At 42.5% G+C, this 21695-nt stretch overlaps 1 protein-coding gene and 1 long non-coding RNA gene across 3 annotated transcripts in view; one reads left to right on the top strand and one right to left on the bottom strand.

Moving 5' to 3' along the window:
* Positions 1 to 640: 640 nt before the first annotated feature.
* On the bottom strand, positions 641 to 13286 carry LOC143670241 (nuclear RNA export factor 1-like). Of its 2 annotated transcripts, none has more exons than XM_077144910.1 (21): positions 13119 to 13286; positions 9600 to 9774; positions 9216 to 9375; positions 7990 to 8094; positions 7792 to 7896; positions 7595 to 7675; positions 7411 to 7480; positions 7164 to 7252; positions 6937 to 7044; positions 6660 to 6769; positions 5076 to 5112; positions 4693 to 4758; positions 4554 to 4609; positions 4300 to 4407; positions 4122 to 4180; positions 3033 to 3148; positions 2895 to 2937; positions 2242 to 2314; positions 1483 to 1665; positions 1066 to 1126; positions 641 to 953 (listed from the first exon to the last, which is right to left on the bottom strand). In XM_077144910.1, the coding sequence occupies exons 1-21, from the start codon at positions 13120 to 13122 to the stop codon at positions 915 to 917; spliced, it is 1848 nt and encodes a 615-aa protein (XP_077001025.1). In that variant the 5' UTR covers positions 13123 to 13286; the 3' UTR covers positions 641 to 914. The 2 variants fall into 2 exon arrangements, with proteins under 2 accessions (XP_077001025.1, XP_077001026.1); XM_077144911.1 differs by having other exon boundaries at positions 8011 to 8094.
* An 890-nt stretch (positions 13287 to 14176) lies between these two features.
* Positions 14177 to 21695, top strand: part of LOC143671143 (uncharacterized) — a 132920-nt gene continuing 125401 nt past the window's right edge. Inside the window, exons 1-3 of the long non-coding RNA XR_013169494.1 lie at positions 14177 to 14313; positions 15829 to 15958; positions 16052 to 16120. This is a non-coding gene — a long non-coding RNA (uncharacterized LOC143671143). The remainder of the gene's footprint in view (positions 14314 to 15828; positions 15959 to 16051; positions 16121 to 21695) is intronic.

Here is a 21695-nt window from a genome sequence, read left to right as displayed (position 1 = left end):
TGTACTTTTATAAGCAATAACTTTCACACACATCCTGTACAGAGTACATCAATATATACACACATAAATAATGTATTTTCTGAAAATAACAATCTTTAACTTTGTTTTCTCATTCCGTATCTTATCTCAAAGTTTGCAGTTATGTTTTGGTAGTTGTTATGGTTAGGAAGGTTTTTATAGAGTTGTGGGGCATTACTATTGCTTTTGATAAAATTTCTTGGTTGAATTTTCCCATCTCTCTACTGATTTCTTTATGTCAAGGATATTAATCTTATGTCAGTCATATATGTGGACATTTTTTTCTTCCCAGCTTTTCAGGTGCTCTTTAATGCTGTTTTTCCACCAAAGGGATGGTTTTTAAATTTGAATAGGTTTGTACGGCTATAAAAGTAATACTATTCTCTGTATAAAAATAGTTGACTAATACACTAAAGACATAAGCCCCCAGCCCCCAGGTTTACTACGGTTAGTAAGCATTCCCCATGTTGGAAGCCACACGACCTGTGGAGCACAGCTTGGGCTTCAGGGTGGCCCAGATTAGAGTCTCTACTCCACAGTTTCCCAGGAAGTAGCTTACCATCTCTGACTTTCCCTTTCCTCCCCTGTAGGAAAGTGACAATTATGCCTGCTTTGGATGCATTTTTCAGGGCTTTAATGTAACATGCAATGGCATTCTTTATTGTCCAAAGAAGGGAGACAAGTGGAACATAGGATAAATACACAGAACAATGAACCCTTTGGGTAGATGAGTGTCACCCCGTGAGCTAAGCTTTGGTTTCTCGAATCCAGCCAGACCTCCAGGCTTAGTCACAGGGATATACTCAGACTGAAGGAAAAACATAACAAGGATGATGAGGATGAGAATGACTATGCCCAATGGATTCTTCTTGTGGCTTCATTCTACAAAGTTTAGATTATTCCATGAGGACGTCTTCTGGGATCTTGTTCTTGACCTGGGAGAAGTGAAGGGAAAGAGTTGGGAAATCAGCAAAGCCATTAATGCTGAGTCTCATTCCTGGGGTCCCCTGGCCCTCTGCAAACTTGACCTGAATTCCAAGACCTTACCTTGGGCAGATTGAAAATCTGTGCAACTCTGCTGTAGTCCCAGTCATTGTCATGAAGGTATCTGGGTAGAGCAAGGACCAGTGACATCCTTTAACTGAAGTGGAGATACTGATCATGCAATTTCATTTCTTAATTTATGCCACAGACCATGCCTCTTTTGCTGTTACGCATGCATCAGAAGGAACACTGTGGTGACACAGTGTATAATGGGGGAAAGCTTGAAAACCCAAATGTCTGTCAGTAATGAAACAAGGTCCATGGAAAAGTACTGTGTGTTAAAAGAAAAAGTAGCTTAATGTGTACTGAGGGGGAAAGATGTTGAGTGTGATAATGAGTTAAAAAAAAATCAAATGACCAGCAAGTGACCATAATTCACTCCCCACTCATTCCAGCTCACCCTTATCTCTGCTCACTCACTTCTCAGAGTGTTTGAGGCTCATCCCAGTCTGGGTGGAAAGGGCCTGAACCATTTCCTGCTGCTCCTGGGAGAGGGTGGACATGTAGCTGGAGGAGGGTATTGGCATCGGGGTGGAGAAGGCACTCTGGAGCTCTTTGGGGCTGGTATTCCTCACAAATAGCTCCTCATTAACAATGCACAGACTGGAGGAAAAATGAGACCTTTAACAGTTGGAGAGACAGACAACCCGACACCTCCAACATTGATCCTTCTCCCATTGCCATTCAACAACCAGGTTCTTTCTATACTCCTGCTCTGCCTGCTTACTGGATTTCTTGGCAGGTGTTCCTTTGCCTTTCTCACAAAATCCACGTTTGAAAAAAAAATCCACGTTTGGACAGATTGTTTACATGCTTCACTAGACTAGTAGGTTTACCCCAACCCAGGGATGTTTTTTACACCCATATTTACCCTTTACAACAGCCCAAGGAAGTAGATACTTTCATCTCCATTTTCAGAGGAAGACTTTGTATCACAGATAGGTCATGTAACTTGATCAAAGTCACACAGCTAGTGAGTGTTGAGGTCAGGAAGAGAACCTGGTCTTCTAAATTCAGAGCCCATGCTCTTAAACATGAGGGTGAGATTGCTCCTTGGATCAACTATTTGGCATTACATGATATTGATAAATCCTCAAGGACAGCACTACCACATTCCCATACCACTGACCCCTGGCTGAGATGGGTGTTCCCATGCGGTGTCCACAACACAGCACTTACCCGAAATAGCTGCCAGGAATAGTGATGAAGGTCTGAGTGAAGGCACGAATAGAGCCCTGAGACTTTCCTTCCACTTCAATGACAACAAATAACAACAACACCTTAGAGTTGCACATGATTTACATGCTCACAAGCAGTGTTCCCCAGAAGGGTCTCAATTAATACTCATATGACACTCTGAGGGGGCTAGATGGGGACAACTGCTCACTGGGAGCCAGGAGGGGGTATCGGGAATGGGGGGGGGTAACAAGAGGTACAATCAGGCCCCAGTGATAGGGTCCCTACATGTGACAGGTCCTGTGCAAACACTTCACAATTCATTTGATTCATTTTTCACAGCAGCCCAGGAGATGGGTCTGATTAGTCTCATATTGTAGAAGAAGAACCTGAGAGGTTAAGTAACCAGCCCAAGGTTGTGGGGTAAGGACCTGGGATGGGAGCTATCAACCCCCCAGCCTGTTTTCCTAACTCTGCAACTGTAATGGGGCAAGAAGTTATGGATGTAGGTCAGATTAGGGTGGTCTGGGGACATAATGGGGTAAGGAGAATAGAGGGAATAGGAAGGGAAGGGATGGGATAAGCAATGCTGGGGCACTTTTGACAGGAAGAGGGAGCAGAGGGGGATATCAGGAAGAGGCTTTACAGACACCCACCTTCCTGGAACACTCCGCTGACAGAAAAGCAAAGCATTGTTTCCTGGAAGGGAAGAATTCAGGCTTTTATGATCTGCCTAAACCTCCTATGCACCACAGGCTTTCTGGACCTGGGTAAGGGAGGAAGCTAATGCTCACCATCTCGAAGCACAAGTCCACCACGAAGGAGCCAAGGTCATGCTGGGTTTTGGGCAACACACTCAGGGAGTCAACAATGTCATGCTTTGTGTACTTCAGTAGCTGAACCCGCCGGTCTGTAGGAAAGAAAAGCAAATGTGACAGGCTGCCATACCCTCCCTGGCCCCAATGATTTAAAAAATATATATTTTTATTGATAAATCTTCACACACATACATTCCATACATGGTGTACAATCAATGGCTCACAATATCATCACATAGTCCTGGCACTGCCAGGAGCTGAATTCACATAGTCGTGTATTCATCACCATCATCATCCTCTGAAATATTTGCATCACTCCAGAAAAAGAAATAAAAAGAAAAAAGAAAAAAAACCCTCATATATCCTATACTCTTTAACCCCCTCCTCCATTGACCACTAGTATTTCAATCTACCCACTTTATTTTATCATTTATCCCCCTATTATTTATTTACTTTTATCTGTATTTTTTCACTCATCTATCCACACCTTGGATAAAAGGAGAATCAGACACCAGGTTTCATAATCACACAGTCACATTGTAAAAGTTATATTTTTATACAATCGTCTTCAAGAATTAAGGCTACTGGAACACACCTCAACAGTCTCAGATACCTCCCTCCAGCCACTCCAATACACCAAAAACTCAAAACGAATATCTATATAATGTATAAGAATACCCTCCGGGATAACCTCTCGACTCTGAAATCTCTCAGCCACTGAAACTTTATTTTGTCTCATTTCTCTCTTCCTTCTTTTGGCCAAGAAGGCTTTCTCAATTCCATGATGCTAGGTCCCAGCTCATCCTGGGATTCCTGTCCCATGTTGCCAGGGAGATTTACACCCCTGGAGTGATGTAGCACGTAGTTGGGAGGGCAGTGAATCCACCTGCCGAGGTGGCTTAGAGAGAGAGGCCACATCCGAGCAACAAAAGAGGTTCTCTGGGGTGACTCTTTAACATAATTTTAAGTAGCTTAGCTTATTTCTTTGCATGAATAAGTTTCATAGTGGTCCCAACAATTTCACACCCCCTTTTTCATTCTGATCTTTCCCCATCACAGACTCACCAGCGTCCTTGAGCACCTTCATATTTCGGCTTTCCTTGAAATACTCGTTCAAGCTACCTCTAGGAGAAAAGAAGAATGGGAGTTGATGGACTGGCTAGGGTAGGCGCTGCCAAGAGCTGACCTGTGTCTTCAGGGGAGCCACCCGGACCAGGACGAGAATCTGGGCTATGATACTCACAAGAATGAGCTCTGGGATTTGAAGGGAGTGGTCAGGGAGAAGCATGCCTCATTGTGGTATGCACTGAGGAGACCCTGTCGGTCTCCACAGTCATAGATCAAGTAATATCTGTAGGGAAGCAAAGGGGACAGGCTATCTCTGAGGTCTCAGCCCCTAAGGGGACTTAAATGCCCCTCCTCCTCATGAGCAGACCTGTGCTTGACTGGCCTGTCCCATCCCAGCCCTCCCTGCCTTGGTGTCCGAGGGGTACTCACTGCTGCAGGAATTGCAGGACTAGACTCTTCAAGGTCTCAGAACCAAAGAAGCTCCCCTGGAATTAAAACAGTCCTAGGACCACAGATGATATCCCCTCCATGTGTACCACCCCAAGCCTGCTTGATGCTGCCTCCTCACCTGGCAGGTTGGAAGCCTCTTGGGGGCTTCAATGCCAACGGTGATTGATGATAACTCCTGGCCATCCTGGAGAAGGAAAGAGGAAGTCAGTGCAGACCAGGGAGGTGGCACTGGATGAGCAGTGAGATGAACAAGACTAGGAAACAACGGGGGTCAGAGGTCAGATGTCAAAGGGCCCATGAAATTCCATGGGCAAGTCTACCATTAGGGTCTTCTCCAGGGCATCCTGGAAGCCCGTAGAGAATGTCTGTAGGCTTTGTTTGGCTTCCACATGGGTCTCTTCCAACGAGGTTCAGAAACAAAAATGTAACTTGGGAAAGACCTAAGGGAGGTCATGGGTGGCATCAGTGACAGATGAGTCAATGATAAAGGAATACACTTACCAGGCGTAGTAACTTGGGGAACAATTCCAGGATGGAGCTGTCAAAAATTAAGACCAAAGAGAGAAAAGAAAGTGAAAGCGTGGAGCTGCCCTGCCTTATGGAAGCAAGCACACTTACACCTGAGACATAACCCCATATGCCCCACCTTCACTCCAGGTCCACTGCCTCTTCAGGGACCCTGGAACCTGATATGGAGTGACAAAAGAGGGAGAGCACACACATACACTCTCTCTTACTCTTTCCCTTACTCTCCTTCTACTTCTCCCCTCCCTTTCCTTCCTCCTGGGCAGCTTCAGCATGGACTGCTCTGACTCCCATGTCAGGCCACAAGAAGTAGCATTTTGAGCCCAAGATCCAGGGGTTCCTTCCCCTCCCTGTCTCCCTCACCTCCTTCAAGTCATCACAGCAGGCTCTGAAGGGAACAGGGAATGGGGAGAGAGGCCCCAACCTCACTAAGTGTCCAGCATTCAGCCAGGATTGGCCTTATACAAGACCAGGATATTACTCAGGGGTGATGGCCCAGGATGTTGGGGTAGGGAGATGAGTGGGACAAGGCTCAGGAAATAGGGAAGGAATGACACAGGCGAGGGATGAGGACAGCAAGGGAGTGTAGGTGTGGGAGGTAGATACGGAGGAGATATAGGAGAGTCAGTCAACACAAGGGAGAAAGGAAAAAATAGGAAAGGGAATGGAAAAGAGCTCTACTGTGGTGGTGTGGGCTAAGGAAAGAAAAGAGAGATAATGGAGAAATGGCTTCCCTGCTGCAGTCCTTGCCTTGTTCTGCTGCTGGTTGGTCCTGAGGCTCAAGGGAGGAACGGAAAACATACACTTGTTGGGCTGGGCCCAGCATTTGAGCTTTTGTCACCTGTGTGAGCTCTACCAGTATCAGCTGGGCATGGGAAAAGAGCAGCCCTAGGGGCAGGAGCTCTTCCCAGGAGTAAAAGGCCAGGGCCCCATACAGCATGGGATTGAGGGTCTCTGGTCACCTCCTATGGTCACCACATTTTCTCCTGATGTCCCCTGTGCCACCGGGCCTTAGTTGGTTCCTTGCCTGAGGAATCCCACCTGCCTTGGGCTACCCTGTGCTCCTGTGAAGGATGGGCAGGAGCCTGTGACACGGAGAGTGGGAGAGGGACATGCCTCTCAGAGGGCTGTCCTCCTATCTTCTCCTCCACCTCTGCCCCTCTGCTTTCCTCACACTGCCCCTGCCTCTGGTTGTCCTCTGCTTGCTGGCCGTGGCTCACCTCTGTTCCCCTAACTCAGGGAACCCAGGTTTCCCTCCAGGATGCCCCAGTCCTGGCATTGGGCCAGAGGACAGAGGAAGCAATGTAATGGTAGCAGTCATTCTAGGGCTAGAGAAGGCTGGATGCAGGGAGACGGAAAACAGACCCCAGCCCCAGTGGGCCAGATAAGAAGGCAAGGAGATCTAAGCACAGCTGAGAGGCACAGAGAGAGAAGTGGGAATGAGATGTGGTCCTCTCATAGGATGAGGGCTAACACCTCCTGAAGATGGGCACGTCAGGGTAGCTCAGGCTTCTAAGAGGGCAAAGTGCCCAAGGAGGAGTGATCGTGGATAACACTGACCTTACGTAGGTGGACTGATTTGAGAAGTTGTTGCACAATGGGTTTCCTTCTAGCCACAGCTCTTCCAGATTCAGCCCTTTCATCTTGTCTAACTCCCACACTGACTTCAGCTGGGGAGAATCAGGGAAAAGAAAAACCAGTGAAAGAGAAATATCTGGGCTCCTGCACCCCGAGCTCCCATCCTCACCCACAACTACCTCCATCTGTCTGTTGTCAACACCTAGATGAGCACTACCCCCACCCACACTCTAAATTTGATCAGACTCCCACTTCTCACTTCGTTTTGGGAGAGGTTGAGGATCTTGACTTTGGGGGCCTCCTGTATTATGTCAGATAAGCCATCCAGCCGGTACAGTTTGTTACTGCGCAAATTCAAAGAGAAGAGCTTTTAGGGAAGAAGAATTAGAGTGATAGTTATTATCTTGGGCTTTGGAGAAAAATCTGCTCTCTATCTAATTATTTCACCCCTCCACCTAAATACAGGCTCTGGGCCTGAGGCATCACCTCAGGGAACTCCTCTCTGATGATCTTCACGGTGGCAGCCATGCAGTTTCTTCTATTCAGGATCATGTCAATATCATGGCCCACCAAGACTTCAGGAAGCCGAGAGAAGAGATAAGAAGGTTGAGAGGGTCCCAGTTGGACTAGAGCCAGCCCCAACCCCGTTATAATTTACCATCGCTAAATTTGCCTCATAAGCAGACCCCTAATCTGCCCTCTGCTGCCCTAAAATGACTACTGTCAGTCATACCTGGATCAAAGCGTAAGCTCTGGAGGTCAAGAGCTCCCTGGAAGGCATCATATCGTTTGTACATGGTCAGCTGCAGAAACAGATACAACTCTGAGCTATGGGGAGTGATGGGGAAATTGGGAGGGGAGGCAAGAAGAGGTGGGTCTGGATATGGAATCACAACATTATCTTGAGTCTGCATTACCTTTAGCTGCTCCATTTGTTCTGGATTCAACTGATACTGCACAGAGTGGGGAACAGAAGAGGGGTTGACAAAGATAGATATCTGCATAAAGAGAGGTAAGGTAAGCACTGGGAACTCTAATCCCAAAGAAGACAACCCAGTCCCTGGCCTGTACTCCCGCACCTCGGTTTGGCATGGTTAATATCTTCGACACAAACCTTTCGGTTCTCCTTATCACAAATCTTGAGGTTGGCATCCTTCAATGCAGAGGCAGTGCTAGAGTCCTGAACAAAGAATTTGGCCCAATCTTTCACATAGTGAAACTGTAGGAAAAGGAGGCAACAGCAATAGTGTTGTAGGCATGATCCCACTTGCTCAGCAAGGCCCCCTTTATTCTCCCCTGTGCCCACACATACAGTTTCACCATTCTTTCTTACATCGACTGGGGTGAAGGGGACACTGCAAAAACTCTGGATTGAGTCCAGTAGCCATGCCCTGTTATATTTTCTCCCATACGGAACCTAGAGGTGAAAAGGAAGGATGGAAGACAGGAGTGACCACATGGAATTAAGGCTGGAGAACAGACCTTTTTCTAAAGAAATGACCATTGCCATGCGTGCTGATTTGAAACTGTCGTGTACCCCAAAAGCCATGTTCTTTAATCCTCATTCGATATTGTTGAGTGGGAACTTTTTTACTGTTTCCACGGAGATGTGATCCACCAATTGTGGGTGGTAACTTTTGATTAGATGGTTTCCGTGGAGATGTGTCTTTACCCATTCAAGGTGGAGTTGCTTACTGGAGCCCTTTAAGACAGAATCATTTTGGAAAAAGCTTTAGAGCCCACAGAGCCCACATGGCCAGGGACCTTTGGAGACGCAGAAGGAAAATGCCCCCAGGGAAGCGTTATGAAATGGGAAAAGAAAGCTAGCAGACAACATCATGTGCCTTTTCAGCTGAGAGAGAAATCCTGAGCATCATCAGCCCTTTCTTTGGAGTTAAGGTATCTTTATCTGGATTCCTTAGTTTAGACATTTCTGTAGCATTGGAACTGTAAATTTGCAACTTAATAAATTTCCTTTTTAAAAGCTGTTCCATTTCTGGTATATTGCATTCCATCAAATTACAAACTAAAACACCATGATTTCTTTTTTTGCTTGCCAAACGTAGATTTTCTAAATCCCCTTTCTGTCCATTCAAACGCTCTCCTGCAATTAATCAAGTTAAGGTGTTAGACGTGATCTTCCTTTTTAAAGATTTTTGGAGAGCCTGACTAATGCAGATCCTGCCTGCCCCTCTCACCAAGGACTCTAGAGATTCACCACACCTCCCCTTCCCATACACACAGCTACAGCAAAACTGAGGCATCTGGTGGGAACTTGCTCCAATTTCTTGGCAGTAATTTCCACCTTTGCCTTTAGCCAACCTCCCCCAGCCATCCTGCAGCCAGCCTTTTCCATTTACACTGCTTCTGTGAACCTGCCTTTAGATGATCAAGGATGTTAACTCCTAGCCATAAAAGAGACAGATTACAAACCCCACCTGTTCCCCAGAAAAGTACCTCGTGTCTCTACATAGACCAACATAACTTCCCCTGATCTGTATCTCCTGTACATTCCATACTTTTTGCCAAGATACTCACTGTGACCTTGAACCATCTTCCTGGGGTTCCATCCCGCCTTTCCTCCTCCACTGCTGTCTCTAGAGGAAATCTCTCTTTCCACATGTCTATATCAGTACGGACGTGGCACTGATAATGCCATTGGCCACTCTTAGGGTAGGATTGCTTTGCACGGGGATTACTATGAGGAAGCAGATGGAAGGAAGGGGTCTAAGAGTGCTAAAAACGTCTTCTCCACTCCCTTGCCCCACCAATACCAGGCTACAATAAAGTTCGCACAACCAGTAATCTTGTCCTAGCATTCTTCACTCTGCTGGGTTGCAGAAGAGAAAAATTATATAATTAACTACAGGGGTATATATTCCACTGACTAGTACATGTCAGCCATACTGACAGGTTACTTACTATCTTATTCCGGGTTCCATATAGGGACCATTCATTGCTGTATCTCCTTCTTCTTCCTGGTAGGATGAACGATAAATGGCAGAACTGCCTCGTCCATACCAATTTCTATACCTCCTTCGGAAAATACCCCAGCATCTTGCTCTTCTTTGAAAGGGGGCACGGCTCTCATTGTACTCTGAAATTAGGAAGAACAGAACAAAATAAATAAAACTCAAACCAAAGCAAGGTAGAAAACACATCAGTAATCTGAATAATAGACCAATGCCTTGCAATTAATGAAGAAATATCCCTGATTTTTATATTCTGCAAGACAGATAACACAGTGCTTAAAATTTGGGAGACTCTGCCTTTGTTCTGCCTCCAGGGGCATGAGAGGTGGGGAGCATTTAGAGCAGAAGGTGAGGATAGTGGGAAGGCTTTGGGCAGAGGGTCCAGCTTGGGATGTTAGCCTTTTCTATGCTGTTTTCAGGCTGAGTGATCGGGACAAACTGCTTAACATTTGTAACCCTCACTTTGCTCCTGTACTCTAGGTGGATAATGCAATCTACCCTGAATGTGTGGTGTTTTGTTGCAAGGGTTAAAGTTGAGTTCTCCATATGAATGGAGAATAGGAGAAATGAACGATAAGTCTGAAGAAAATAACCAGAATTAAGCCTGGCAAGAAAAAGTGGAGAATACTGAAAAGAAAGGTTAAAGAAGATACAGTGAATAATATTTAAAATTAATATATGCTTAATTGGAGTCCCAGAGTGGAGAGAACAGTGCAGAAGCAGTGAAGAGATCATGGCTGAGAAGTTTCCAAAAGTGACAAAATACATCAAGTCACGATTCATGAAGCACGATGTATGCCAAGCCTGGAAGGGTATGAGTAAAATCAAACCTAGGCCTCTCTTAGTAATACTGTGGAAAACCAAAGAAAGAGAAAAAAAAATATTCAAAGCTAACAGGAAAAAAAGAGAGATTACCCTTAAAGGAGCAACAAACTGGCATATTTTAAAAGACACAATGGTAGCTTGAAGTGAAATTATGTCTTCAAACTGCAAAAGAAAAGTAACTGTCAGCCTAGAATTCCAAACCTAGAAAGAAGTTATCTTTTAAATTTGGAAGACATAGAAATGCTAAGGTTACAAACTTCAGGCAAATTTGGTATTAAAAGACTCAAATAGAATACTAATAGTTCTTCTTCAGGTAGAATAAATACAATCCTAAGTGGAACCACATAGATGCAGGAAAGGAAGTACAGTGACACTGGCACATATGTAGGCAAAACTAAATGAGTATTGACTGTATAATACAGTTGCAATAATTTCTTCAGGGATTTTATATATATATACAATTAAAATGCATGACAATAAGTCAAATGGAATCAGTCTGTTTGAAAGTCCCTGCACTGTATGTAGACATGTAAAAGAACTAATGTACACTAGACTGTGATAAGGCAAAGATGTTGCAATTATAAGAGTAAACACTACATGTATGGTCAAAGGAGGTTTAACTACCTAACCAAAAAAATTTTAAGAGTAAACACTACATGTATGGTCAAAGGAGGTTTAACAACCTAACCAAACGAGATAAAAACTGAATACTTAGAAATATTAATCATTTCGAAGGAAAAGAAAAGAAAAAGAACTTGGAACAGGCAAAAATAAGGTAAAACAAACAGCGATATCTATATTTAAAACAAACTATATCTGTTACTACATCAAATGTAAAACAGACTAAATATTCCAAATAGAAAGGTAGACGTTATCAGGCTAGATGAAAAGCAATCAATCATACACTCTTAAAGAAACACATGTAAAATTCAGCAATATAGAAAATTTGAAAATTTCAATCCCTTCCTCGTTCACTGTGCCCCAAGAGAGGAAGTCCAGTTGCTGAGCTGAAGAGAAAGCTACATATGAGAGTGTGAACGTTTGGAGTGAGGGAAGTGTAAGACAGGTAGAGTGATACAGATCAAGTGTCAAGTAAAGAATTGTAATATTTTTATTTTTTATAGAACAGTACTATGTGAACATTTTTCTGAAAAGGTAAATATAAATGAACGCTTTTCATTTGTTACTAAAATTAAATTTGTTATTAAAAGACTCAAATAGAATACTAAAAGTTCTTCTTTAGGTAGAATAAATACAATCCTAACTGGAACCACATACATGCAGGAAAGGAAGTACAGTGACACTGGCAAATATGTAGGCAAAACTAAATGAGTATTGACTGTATAATACAATTGCAATAATTTCCTCAGGGATTTAAAATATACATACATATATATACAATTAAAATGCATGACAATAAGTCAAATGGAATCGGTCTGTTTGAAAGTCCCTGCACTGTATGTAGACATGTAAAAGAACTAATGCACACTAGACTGTGATAAGGCAAAGATGTTGTAAGTTTAAGAGTAAACACTACATGTATGGTCAAAGGAGGTTTAACTACCTAACCAAATGAGATAAAAACTGAATACTTAGAAATATTAATCATTTCGAAGGAAAAGAAAAGAAAAAGAACTTGGAACAGGCAAAAATAAGGTAAAACAAACAGCGATATGTATATTTAAACCGAAGTATATCTGTAACTACTTCAAATGTAAAACAGACTAAATATTCCAAATAGAAAGGTAGACGTTATCAGACTAGATGAAAAACATTCAATCATACACTCTTAAAGAAACACATGTAAAATTCAGCAATATAGAAAATTTGAAAATAGAAAAATGGCAAAAAAACATGCCCTTTCAACACTAAATGACTGAAAGCTGGTATAACCATATTAAGGATAGAAAAAGTATACTTTAAAGAAAAACATTACCACAAGAAAAGAGGGAGATTTCATGATGGCTCAATTCAAAAAGAGAATATTAATAAAACAATTTAAAATTTGTGTGGACCTCTTATCATCGAGCAGAAATATACACAGTGAAAACTGACAGAATATATGGAGAAATAGACAAATCCAGAGTGACAGTGGGACATGTTAACATACCTCACTGACTGACAGATAAATAGGCAGACAAAAAGCAATTAAATGGAGATTATTTAAGTAAACAAAATTTACTTTACTGACATAGAACACTTTAAGTTACACGGAACATTCCACAATACATCATACATTGGCCATAAAGCAAGCCTCCCAAAGTTTCTACAGGGGCAATTCAATCTACCTTGAATGGTTGGAACAAGGGAATTACCGAGTAATGGTGGGTTCCCCGCCCCTCCCCCACTTCTAGCATGAATCCCCAAAACCTTAATTTCCAACACCCTCCACCCCAGGTGGCCCTCCAGTCACCCAAACCTTGAACCTGAGAGGATCATACAACAGGTCTTTCCCCTCAACCAGAGGGACAATTTCACCTCAGCCGTGACCACAGCCACAGGAGAGTAGAAAAGTGAGCCTGTGCCCTCACACCCACCCCAACTAAGCGGGGTCCCCTGGGTGTCCGTTGAGGTGGGTGGGGGAGGGGCCCAGAACCCCTGCCGTGTGGAGGCTGAGACGGAGCCCCTGGCACTATCAACTCACCCATGGTGTGGCCTGTGGACAGAAACTTGTCACCACTGTCCTCACAGAGTGTTCGTGGGGGGAGTCTGCAGGATCGGGAGATCGGGGTTTACGATAGCTCGAGAGAGGCTGAAGAGAAAAGTTAGCGCAAGCTCCAAACCACCTTGTCACCGCCACAAGATGGAGTCCTCACAGGAAGTCCCTGTCCTGAGGGCACGGGGGGGGGGGGCTGGGGGCGACAACTTCCTGTTCTTACTGCCCCCTAAGGTTTGCTACCAGCCTAACAACCAGGGAGCTGTTTCCAAAGGAGCCATCCCTGCAGATGTGCTTAACTAGTCAGGGAGGCTTTAGTTCAATCTCCGTTCGGCATTACATCGTGTTCCTTCATTCTGCAAAAACAGAGAACTCTAAGGACCTGTTGTAGGGTTAGACCCTGCATTTGCTGTGTGGTATATCTTCTTTTAGGTATTTCTCACACGGGGGCTATGATTGCAAAATCACCAGGTCCTTTCTGAATTTGCTCAAGCTCTGTGAGATGCGGAAGCTTGTCTAAGGGGTAATTTAGAGACTAGGTGGAGATTCACAGACCAGAATTGAGCTTTATCGAATGGACACGATCCTGCCATGCATAGTTTTCATAAAAGATCGCTGCAATATACAGAATTTTCTTAAGGAAAGGCAAAGTTTTGGAAAGATCTGAAAAGAGCAAAGTGACAGGATATAACAATAAGCCCATCCAAGAGAGGGGACTGTAGGAGCAGACCTGGAATGTATAAAGGAAATAGCAAATAGAGTATGACGGGTCACTGGAATGAGAGTAGAAAAAAATATATATATGCTTTTTCCTTTTAAGAAAAATAAAGCTAAATAGACCGCAGCTCCCTCGTGGCCGGAAGTGGAACTGCAGCTCTAAAAGTCTCAAGCAAGGGGACTTTGCGAGAGAGATTAACGGAAGGGGAGGGGCCTTAGCTCCAGTGCATTAGCCAGAAGTTTCTGGAATTTTCCATCCTCAGGCATCAATCCCTTCCTGGGTCACTGTGCCCCAAGAGAGGAAGTCCAGTTGCTGAGCTGAAGAGAAAGCTACATATGAGAGTGTGAACGTTGGGAGTGAGGGAAGTGTAAGACAGGTAGAGTGATACAGATCAAGTGTCAAGTAAAGAATTGTAATATTTTTATTTTTTATAGAACAGTACTATGTGAACATTTTTCTGAAAAGGTAAATATAAATGAACGCTTTTCATCAATTGATTATTAGATTTTTTAAGCATATCAACAAATTTACCTAATTACAGAATATTAATCACTAAAAACGTACATTTAGAAAATGAAATCAGGTTCCATCTACATGATCCCCTCACACGGACCTATAGCTATCCATACAAATAGACAGGTGCACATTTTCCAGATGTGTTTCTCTTTAGATAATGTGTTTACCTACCTTAGACATTTATTTTTTGAATTTGCAGTCACATAAATTGGCATTATCATTTATGACTTTTTACAGATTTTCATTTCTTCAACTCATGTAGTTTGGCATCTGTCCAGATATTTATTGGAGAAGCATTTTGTTTCTTAGGTGAATTATTTCTTCCTATCTCTTATCCATTTACTACTTAGCCAAAGTCCGTTATGTTCATGCATATTAGCACAAATCCTGTAACACTGTTTGAAAATATTTACTCTTGAGTTTCACAGTTTTAATTTTTTTCTCTTGACTGTCGAGAAATTGGTTTTAAATTTTCATTGATATTCTGAATTAAAAATCATACAGCTCATGACAGAAAAGAATTGAGTAATCACTGGGGGCCCATTAAATACCAGAACACTGAGGATTCCAGTATTCAGATCTTTAAGGCTTTGGGACACAGTGGAAAAAGCTTTAGACCTAATTCTACATTTGTGATTAGTGGCGATAATAATTGAATACTTGTTTCAGTTAAGGGAGATACCATGTGAAGTGCCTCTGACTTAAAGCAATTCTGATTAATTCCCTTCCTTTATGGAGGTCACCTTTCTGTACTTCCTGCCTGGGCACCGCGCACTACCTCCAGAGCAGGCCAGTCAATGTGGCCCTACTTTTAGGACTCTGGGCCTTAATGGCAGGCTTTTACACCCACCATCATCCTTACCACCAAGGTGAAGGTTGGCCGAGTACCCTATGGGTCAGGAAAACTTAAAACTATATGTGTGACCCTAGCAAAATTTTATATGTGGTAGTTTGAAGGCTGTATGTACACCATAAAAGGTCATGTTATTTTAATCCATTCCTGTGAGTGTTCTGGGTGGGATTGTAACTGAGGAATTAAGAAATAACAAATAATTATGATTATTGAATCATTATATAAGTGTTTTTCCTTCTATAACGTAGAGTAGGCAGAAGTTAAAACCTGAAATTGATGAAACTTAACTAGTCTCAGCCTTATTTAGACTGCTGTAATGGTTATTCTAGCCTAGTCCCACCCTTGTTTATACTTACTCTTGTAGTGGTTGTTATAGTCTTGTTTCAGCCCCCTTTAAAGTTACTGTTGCAGTGGTTGTTCTAGCCTGGTCTCAACTTTGTGTATACTTATATTGTAATGGTAACAACTCCACCCCCTTCCCTGTTTGAATCCATAAATCCCCGGAACTCTTTAGGCACAGGGAGACAGATTTTGGGGCTCGTGGGCCATCTGTTCTCTTGCTTTACACATAACATTAAATTCTTTCTCTCTTTGTAACACCCATGTCATAGATTGATTATGTGCATCAGGCAGAGAACCCACCTCATTTGTTTGGTATCCAATTGGTGGCCCCATAAAAGACAGAGACTCCTAAGAAGCAAGGAGTCTGACTGCCAGAAGTTCTGGACCCCAGCAGGACAGGTAAATGCGGTAATCCAGCCTTTTGTGGACCCTGCATTGTTTTAGTCTAGGGGCTCAGCAACCAGGATTTTATTTGCTTTACTGGCATTCCAGACCCTCAGCATCCTAAAAAGCTTCAAAGAGAGAAACGGTTTCCAGTCCCAAGTCTGGACATCTGACTGGGTAAGTAGATCATCAGGGTAAAAGTGGATTGGGAAGTTAGTACAGTGGTTCCAGTCCCATGAATCTGGACTTGAGGTCCTGGGTTCCACTTTCAGAACAATCCCCCCTACTCTGATCCCTACATCTTTCTGTTTTCTGCGTACCATTCTATACAGAGTTTGAGGCCCTGACCTGTATGAGGTGTCCATCTGTATGAGATTCAAGGCCCTGCCCTGAGTTTGTTTGTTGAGTATATTCCTAGAAAATAAGTAATCCAACAATTAACTGGTATTTAATGAAATTAAGTATGCCCGCTTAACTGTTAACTGGCATATTACCTAGGTATAGTAAGTGTTTAATGCTGTTTAATTCTTAATCTGCGTGTTCAGTCTAGTAATTAATTGGTGTGTTACTTAAATATATAGCAAGGGTTAAGCATCTGTTTAAATTTGTTGGTATGTTACTGCATTTGTATTGTAAAAGTGTTTTAATTGGTTACTGCTTGTGGAAATTCTGTAAAATGGGTAATTCTAAATCTAATAGCATTCCTAAACAGAGCGCTTTGGGCTGTTTTTTGAAAAATTGGAAAGATTTTAATTATAAGCCTCTAAAAAAACAAATAATAGTTTATTTGTATAACACAACCTGGACTCATCATGATTTAGATTTAGGAGAGAAGTGGCCTGAGAATGGCTGTATGGAAAAGAACACTGTCCGGAGCTTCTTCTCTTGGTCTCTGGTCCCCGGCCGGCGGGGGAAGACGCTGAAGAAAAAGACTCGGACACACTCCTCCAGGTTTGTCGTAAGTGCCAAGTTTTACTGGAGCTAAGCTTACACACCTTGTTACATTTCTCACGCAGGGGGGAGACTCCCTGCGGGGGACAACCTCTATGCGGCCGTCAAGCACGGCTCTCTGCGGGCTGTCTCCCCGACTTCCCGCCCGGGGTCCTAGATATAGTGTGGTGATTACCAATGGCTGAGCTACACGTACAAGGCTGGGATAGGTGGATAGGAGAGGCGGGCGTGTACATCATGGGCGGAAGTGACGATCGGGTGCCATCTTGGCCCGAACGTCGGGTATACGTATAAGGCGGAAACAGGATGCGGGCGCCATCTTGGCTCACTCGATGGGCGGGGGGAACTCTAGGGCAGGCTGCGGCGTGTCCACTAGGCCCGACCCGGGAGGCGGCTCTCCACAGAACACTGTATTAAAGTTATTCTGGAAAAAAACAGAAATGGGATGATATGATGTATGTTTAATCCTTTCTCTCTCCCAGCGATGTATGTTGATGATAAAATGTAAAATTTTTGCCTGTAAATATTTGTGGTGAAAAGAAAAATGCCCTCACTATTCAAATCTAGAGGATCCAATAGAGCCTTTATTAACATTGGCTCCACCTCTGTCCTACAACCAAGGGGCCAATAGATTGGGAAAGGAGGAAGCTCTCTTACCCCTTATCCTGATACTGGACAGAAGCACTGGGTTCTCTGCCCAATATGCGTAATAACAAATCAATGACAGTGAAGTTTCATAGAGAGAAACAGTTTAATGTTACGTGCAAAGCTGGAAAGCACATAAAATAAATCTATCTCCTCGAGTTTAAGAAGTTCAGGGTTTTTATGGATTCAAACAAGGGGGCAGGTGGAGTTGTTACCATTACAACAGTAAGTATACACAAGGCTGATACCAGGCTAGAGTGATCATTATAATACAAAGTATAGAGAAGGGTGAGACCAACTGAGCTTCAGTAATTTCAGGTATTAACTTCTGCCTACTCTACAATAAAGAAAGAAAACCATCTATATAAGGTTCAGTAATCACAAACGTTTACTAATTCTTCATTTCTCGGTTAAAATTTTCTTCAGTATTCCTCTTTATCAGAGGTCAAAGACTCCGAGATAGAAATGGTATCCCCCTCCCATACATGCCAGTGTACTCAATTTGGCCAAGGCTGTTCTCTAAAACCAGCAGCAGAGCCACCTGCAAAACTTCTACCCCTCCAGCAAGTGCCTATAGCAGTAAATGGACAGGGAGGCCTGAGAGGATTTGTATATGTGCATACCCCATTCTCAACGTGAGATTTAGATGAATTTCAAAAATAATACTCTACTCTATAGACAAGGCCCTAAGAAAATAGAAAGTCCAGTTCAATCTATAGCTCAAATTGGAACTGATATTCAAGCATACCTTTTCTGGTTTGCTAGCTGCCAGAATGTGGTATACCGGAAATGGAACAGCTTTCAAAAAGGGGACTTTATTAAATTACCAGTTTAAGTTCTAAGGTCATGAAAATATTCCAATTAAAGCCAGTCTATAAAAATGTTCGAATTAAGACACCAACACGAGGTTACCTCACTCAAGAAAAGTCGATGAAGTTCAGGGTTCTCTCTCAACTAGAAAGGCACATGGCGAACATGGCGGTATCTGCTAGCTTTCTCTCCAGGCCTCTTGTTTCATGACGCTCCTCCAGGGGCGTTTTCCTTCTTCATCTCCAAAACTCCCTTTCTGTGGGGGCTGTTGCAGTTCTCATGGCTCTGGTGCTGTCAAGCATTTTCCAGAGTGTTTCCTCTTTTAATGGATTCCAGTAAACGAATCAAGATCCACCTGGAATGGTGGAGTAACATCTCCCTCTAATCAAAGATTAATAGCCACAATTGTGCGTGCTACATGTCTATGGAGATAATCTAATCAATTTTCCAACCTAGGGTACTGAATAGGGATTAAGAGAAACAGCTGCTTCCAGAAGATGGATCAGTATTAAAACATGGCTTTTCTAGGGTACATAATCCTTTCAAATCACAGGCACAATATCAGAGAAGGATGAAAAAGTGGCGTTCAAGTTGGTGAGGTTTATATTTCTGTTTCTGGGTTTTTGTGTTTGTGTAACTTTCTATATGTGACTGGTGTCTTGTTGGTGTAATGCATATTTTCCTATATCCAGATGGTGATACCAATTGGCAAACAAAAATTCTTTAAAGAGTTCTATTCAAATTGCTTAAGGATAAACTATATATATATATATATATATATATATATATATATATATATATATATATATGTATGTATGTATGTATTAGTAGTCCTGGAGTCCCAAAAAGGAGAATCGGAAGAATCCTCTGGGCACCAAGGTTCAAAGCCTTAGTACCGTAATTACTGTAAACAAACGTAAAGATTGGAAATAAACGACCCTCTGAAATTTCATGAAGGTGGCACAGAGCTGCCTTAGGAAAAGGCAAAGACTTTCCCAATTTTCCAGGTCACAGCTTTAGGCAAAATAATCTAATAATTGGAAACAATTAAAAGGGCAAAATACAACACCCAACCAGGATCATTCCAGCCAATCCTAAAGAACACCTAGGGCAATATAAAAGATTCCACAAGGGTTCCATGCACTAGAGTAACTTTCTGGAAACCTACAACCTCCATATGGATCCCTAGTCCACATAAGTCCTGAAACGTAGCCCAGCCTCTCCAGAACATTAAATAGCATCATCTCCCTACCCCATATTAGTGACAGACCCCTCCAATATCAAAAATTTAGAATTGCCATAGCCCAACAACCCTAAACAGAGGTATGGAAAGATCAAAGGTGATGGTGGAGTTATATATAGAAGATAGGATTTAACAAATGAGTATGAATGCCGAATCATTAAATTGATAGAAATCTCTACTCATGTCCAGTATTTTAGAGCAGCTAGAAATAAAAACCTATAATTGTGAAATTGTAATCCATGTCAAAGTCTGAAATGTGTTCTACAACTAATTGTGGTGCTGTGCTTGGAAATGTATAGCTTTTTTTTGTATATATGTTATTTTTCACAAAAAAAGAAAGAAAAAAGTCTATTGTGATGATGAAAAAAAAATTTAAGCCCTCTACCCTCCTGTATTCTGGAGCAGCTAGAAGGAATAATATGACAAACTCTGGGATCTATCCTCTAGCCACTTGCTGAAGAGTGCTTTGAAAACTACTGCTTTTTTATGTCTTTACTTTGTATACATGTTATACTCCACAACAAAAAACGGTAAAAAAAAAAAAAAGGGCAAAAAATTCTCAACAACGCTAAGGCCTTCTTAGAGATCTTAAATACTACTACCCTCATTTAAATTTTTGAAAACCAGGCTTCATTCTTTCTATCTTACCTATCCTTTCCTCCAGGGCCTAATCAGCTAAGGCAGCTACGGGGTAAGGGTTGGTTGCAGAAAGATGGGGGAGGGTGGGCTTGGTTTAGAATTTTTTCTCCTGGGCCTGGAGATTTGAAATGGTAGGCGTAAAGGACATACTGTGGAATAGGCCAAGTTTGTTCTGAGAGAATTCCGCAATTAAATTTTTTCCAATAATATTCTTGCAAGGATAACCATAGTAAACAAATCATTATTAAAATATAAGTATCTTTGGGCTAAAGGTAATTGAATAAGATCTAATTGCCAAATATCAGTAAGTAAGAGGAAATGTCCTTCAGAGCTACCAGGGAGTTTTTCTGGATTTATGCTTGGGTCAAATTAAACAATTGTTATAAGATTTCCAGAGTTTGATGCTTTTAAGGTTGTTCATAATTTTAGATTAGGAAACTGTTCTAGTTTGCTAGCGGCCGGAATGCGATATACCAGAAACAGAATGGCTTTTAAAAGGGGTGATTTAATGAGTTGCTAGTTTACAGTTCTAAGGCCAAGAAAATGTCCCAATTACAACGAGTCTATAGTAATGTCCAATCAAAGGCATCCAGGTAAAGATACCTTGGTTCAAGAAAGCCGATGAAGTTCAGGGTTTCTCTCTCAAGTGAGATGGCACGTGGCAAGCACAGTCAGGGCTTCTCTCTCAGCTGGAAGGGCACATGGCAAATACGGCATCATCTGCTAGCTTTCTCTCCCGGCCCCCCACTTCATGAAGCTCCCCGCGAGGCATCTTCCCTCCCCATCTCCAAAGGTCACTGGCTGGTGGACTCTCTGCTTCGTGGTGCTGCAGCATTCTCTGCCCTCTCTGAGTCTCTCATTCTCCAAAATGTTTCCTCTTCTACAGGACTCCAGCAAACCAATCAAGACCCACCCAAATGGGTGGAGACATATCGTCCCCCAATCCGGTTCAACAACCACTGATCACCAAACCACACCATCCAGGGATATGATCCAATCACAGCTTCAAACATACAGGATTGAATGGAGACCATTCTACCCTTATGAAATAGAACTTATACCAAAACATGGCTTTTCTTAGGGGGCATACTTCCTTTCAAACCAGCACAGAAACAAAGATTTTTTAAACCTCCAGTAGAAAAGGAAGCATTCTACCTACTAGATCAGTAGGGGGGTGAAAATGTAAGTTGGTGTTTGATGAAATTAATAGTTTGACAAACTAATTTTAAAATAATTATGTTTTTTAGGGAAGTTAAAGGTAGTCTCAAAGATCTTTTTGGAACTTAAGGTATGCATGTATGTAAAGTATACAGGATTGCTTTGTTAAAGAAAGGAGCACGGTTTTGTCCTCCAAAGTGTGGAGGAAGAAAATGGGTGAATATGGAAAGTTGTGGAAGATTGTGGAAGTGAATTTTGTTTATTGTCGTCAACGTTAACTAAAATTCAATAAGCTTGGCTACGGAG

This window comes from Tamandua tetradactyla, chromosome X (genome assembly GCF_023851605.1).
Source record: "Tamandua tetradactyla isolate mTamTet1 chromosome X, mTamTet1.pri, whole genome shotgun sequence".
NCBI classification, from domain to species: domain Eukaryota; kingdom Metazoa; phylum Chordata; class Mammalia; order Pilosa; family Myrmecophagidae; genus Tamandua; species Tamandua tetradactyla.
Note: the sequence above shows the minus strand (reverse complement) of the source record. Positions and strands in the feature narration are given on the sequence as shown.

Bases quoted from the DNA above. Each gene is read 5' to 3' on its own strand.
- LOC143670241 (XM_077144910.1), bottom strand. The intron at 7,676-7,791 runs GTTTGTGTCGAA...CTCTTTATGCAG, and splicing joins GTGATAAGGAGAACCGAAAG to ATATCTATCTTTGTCAACCC. The intron at 6,770-6,936 runs GTGAGAAGTGGG...GATTCTCCCCAG, and splicing joins TCAACCTCTCCCAAAACGAA to CTGAAGTCAGTGTGGGAGTT.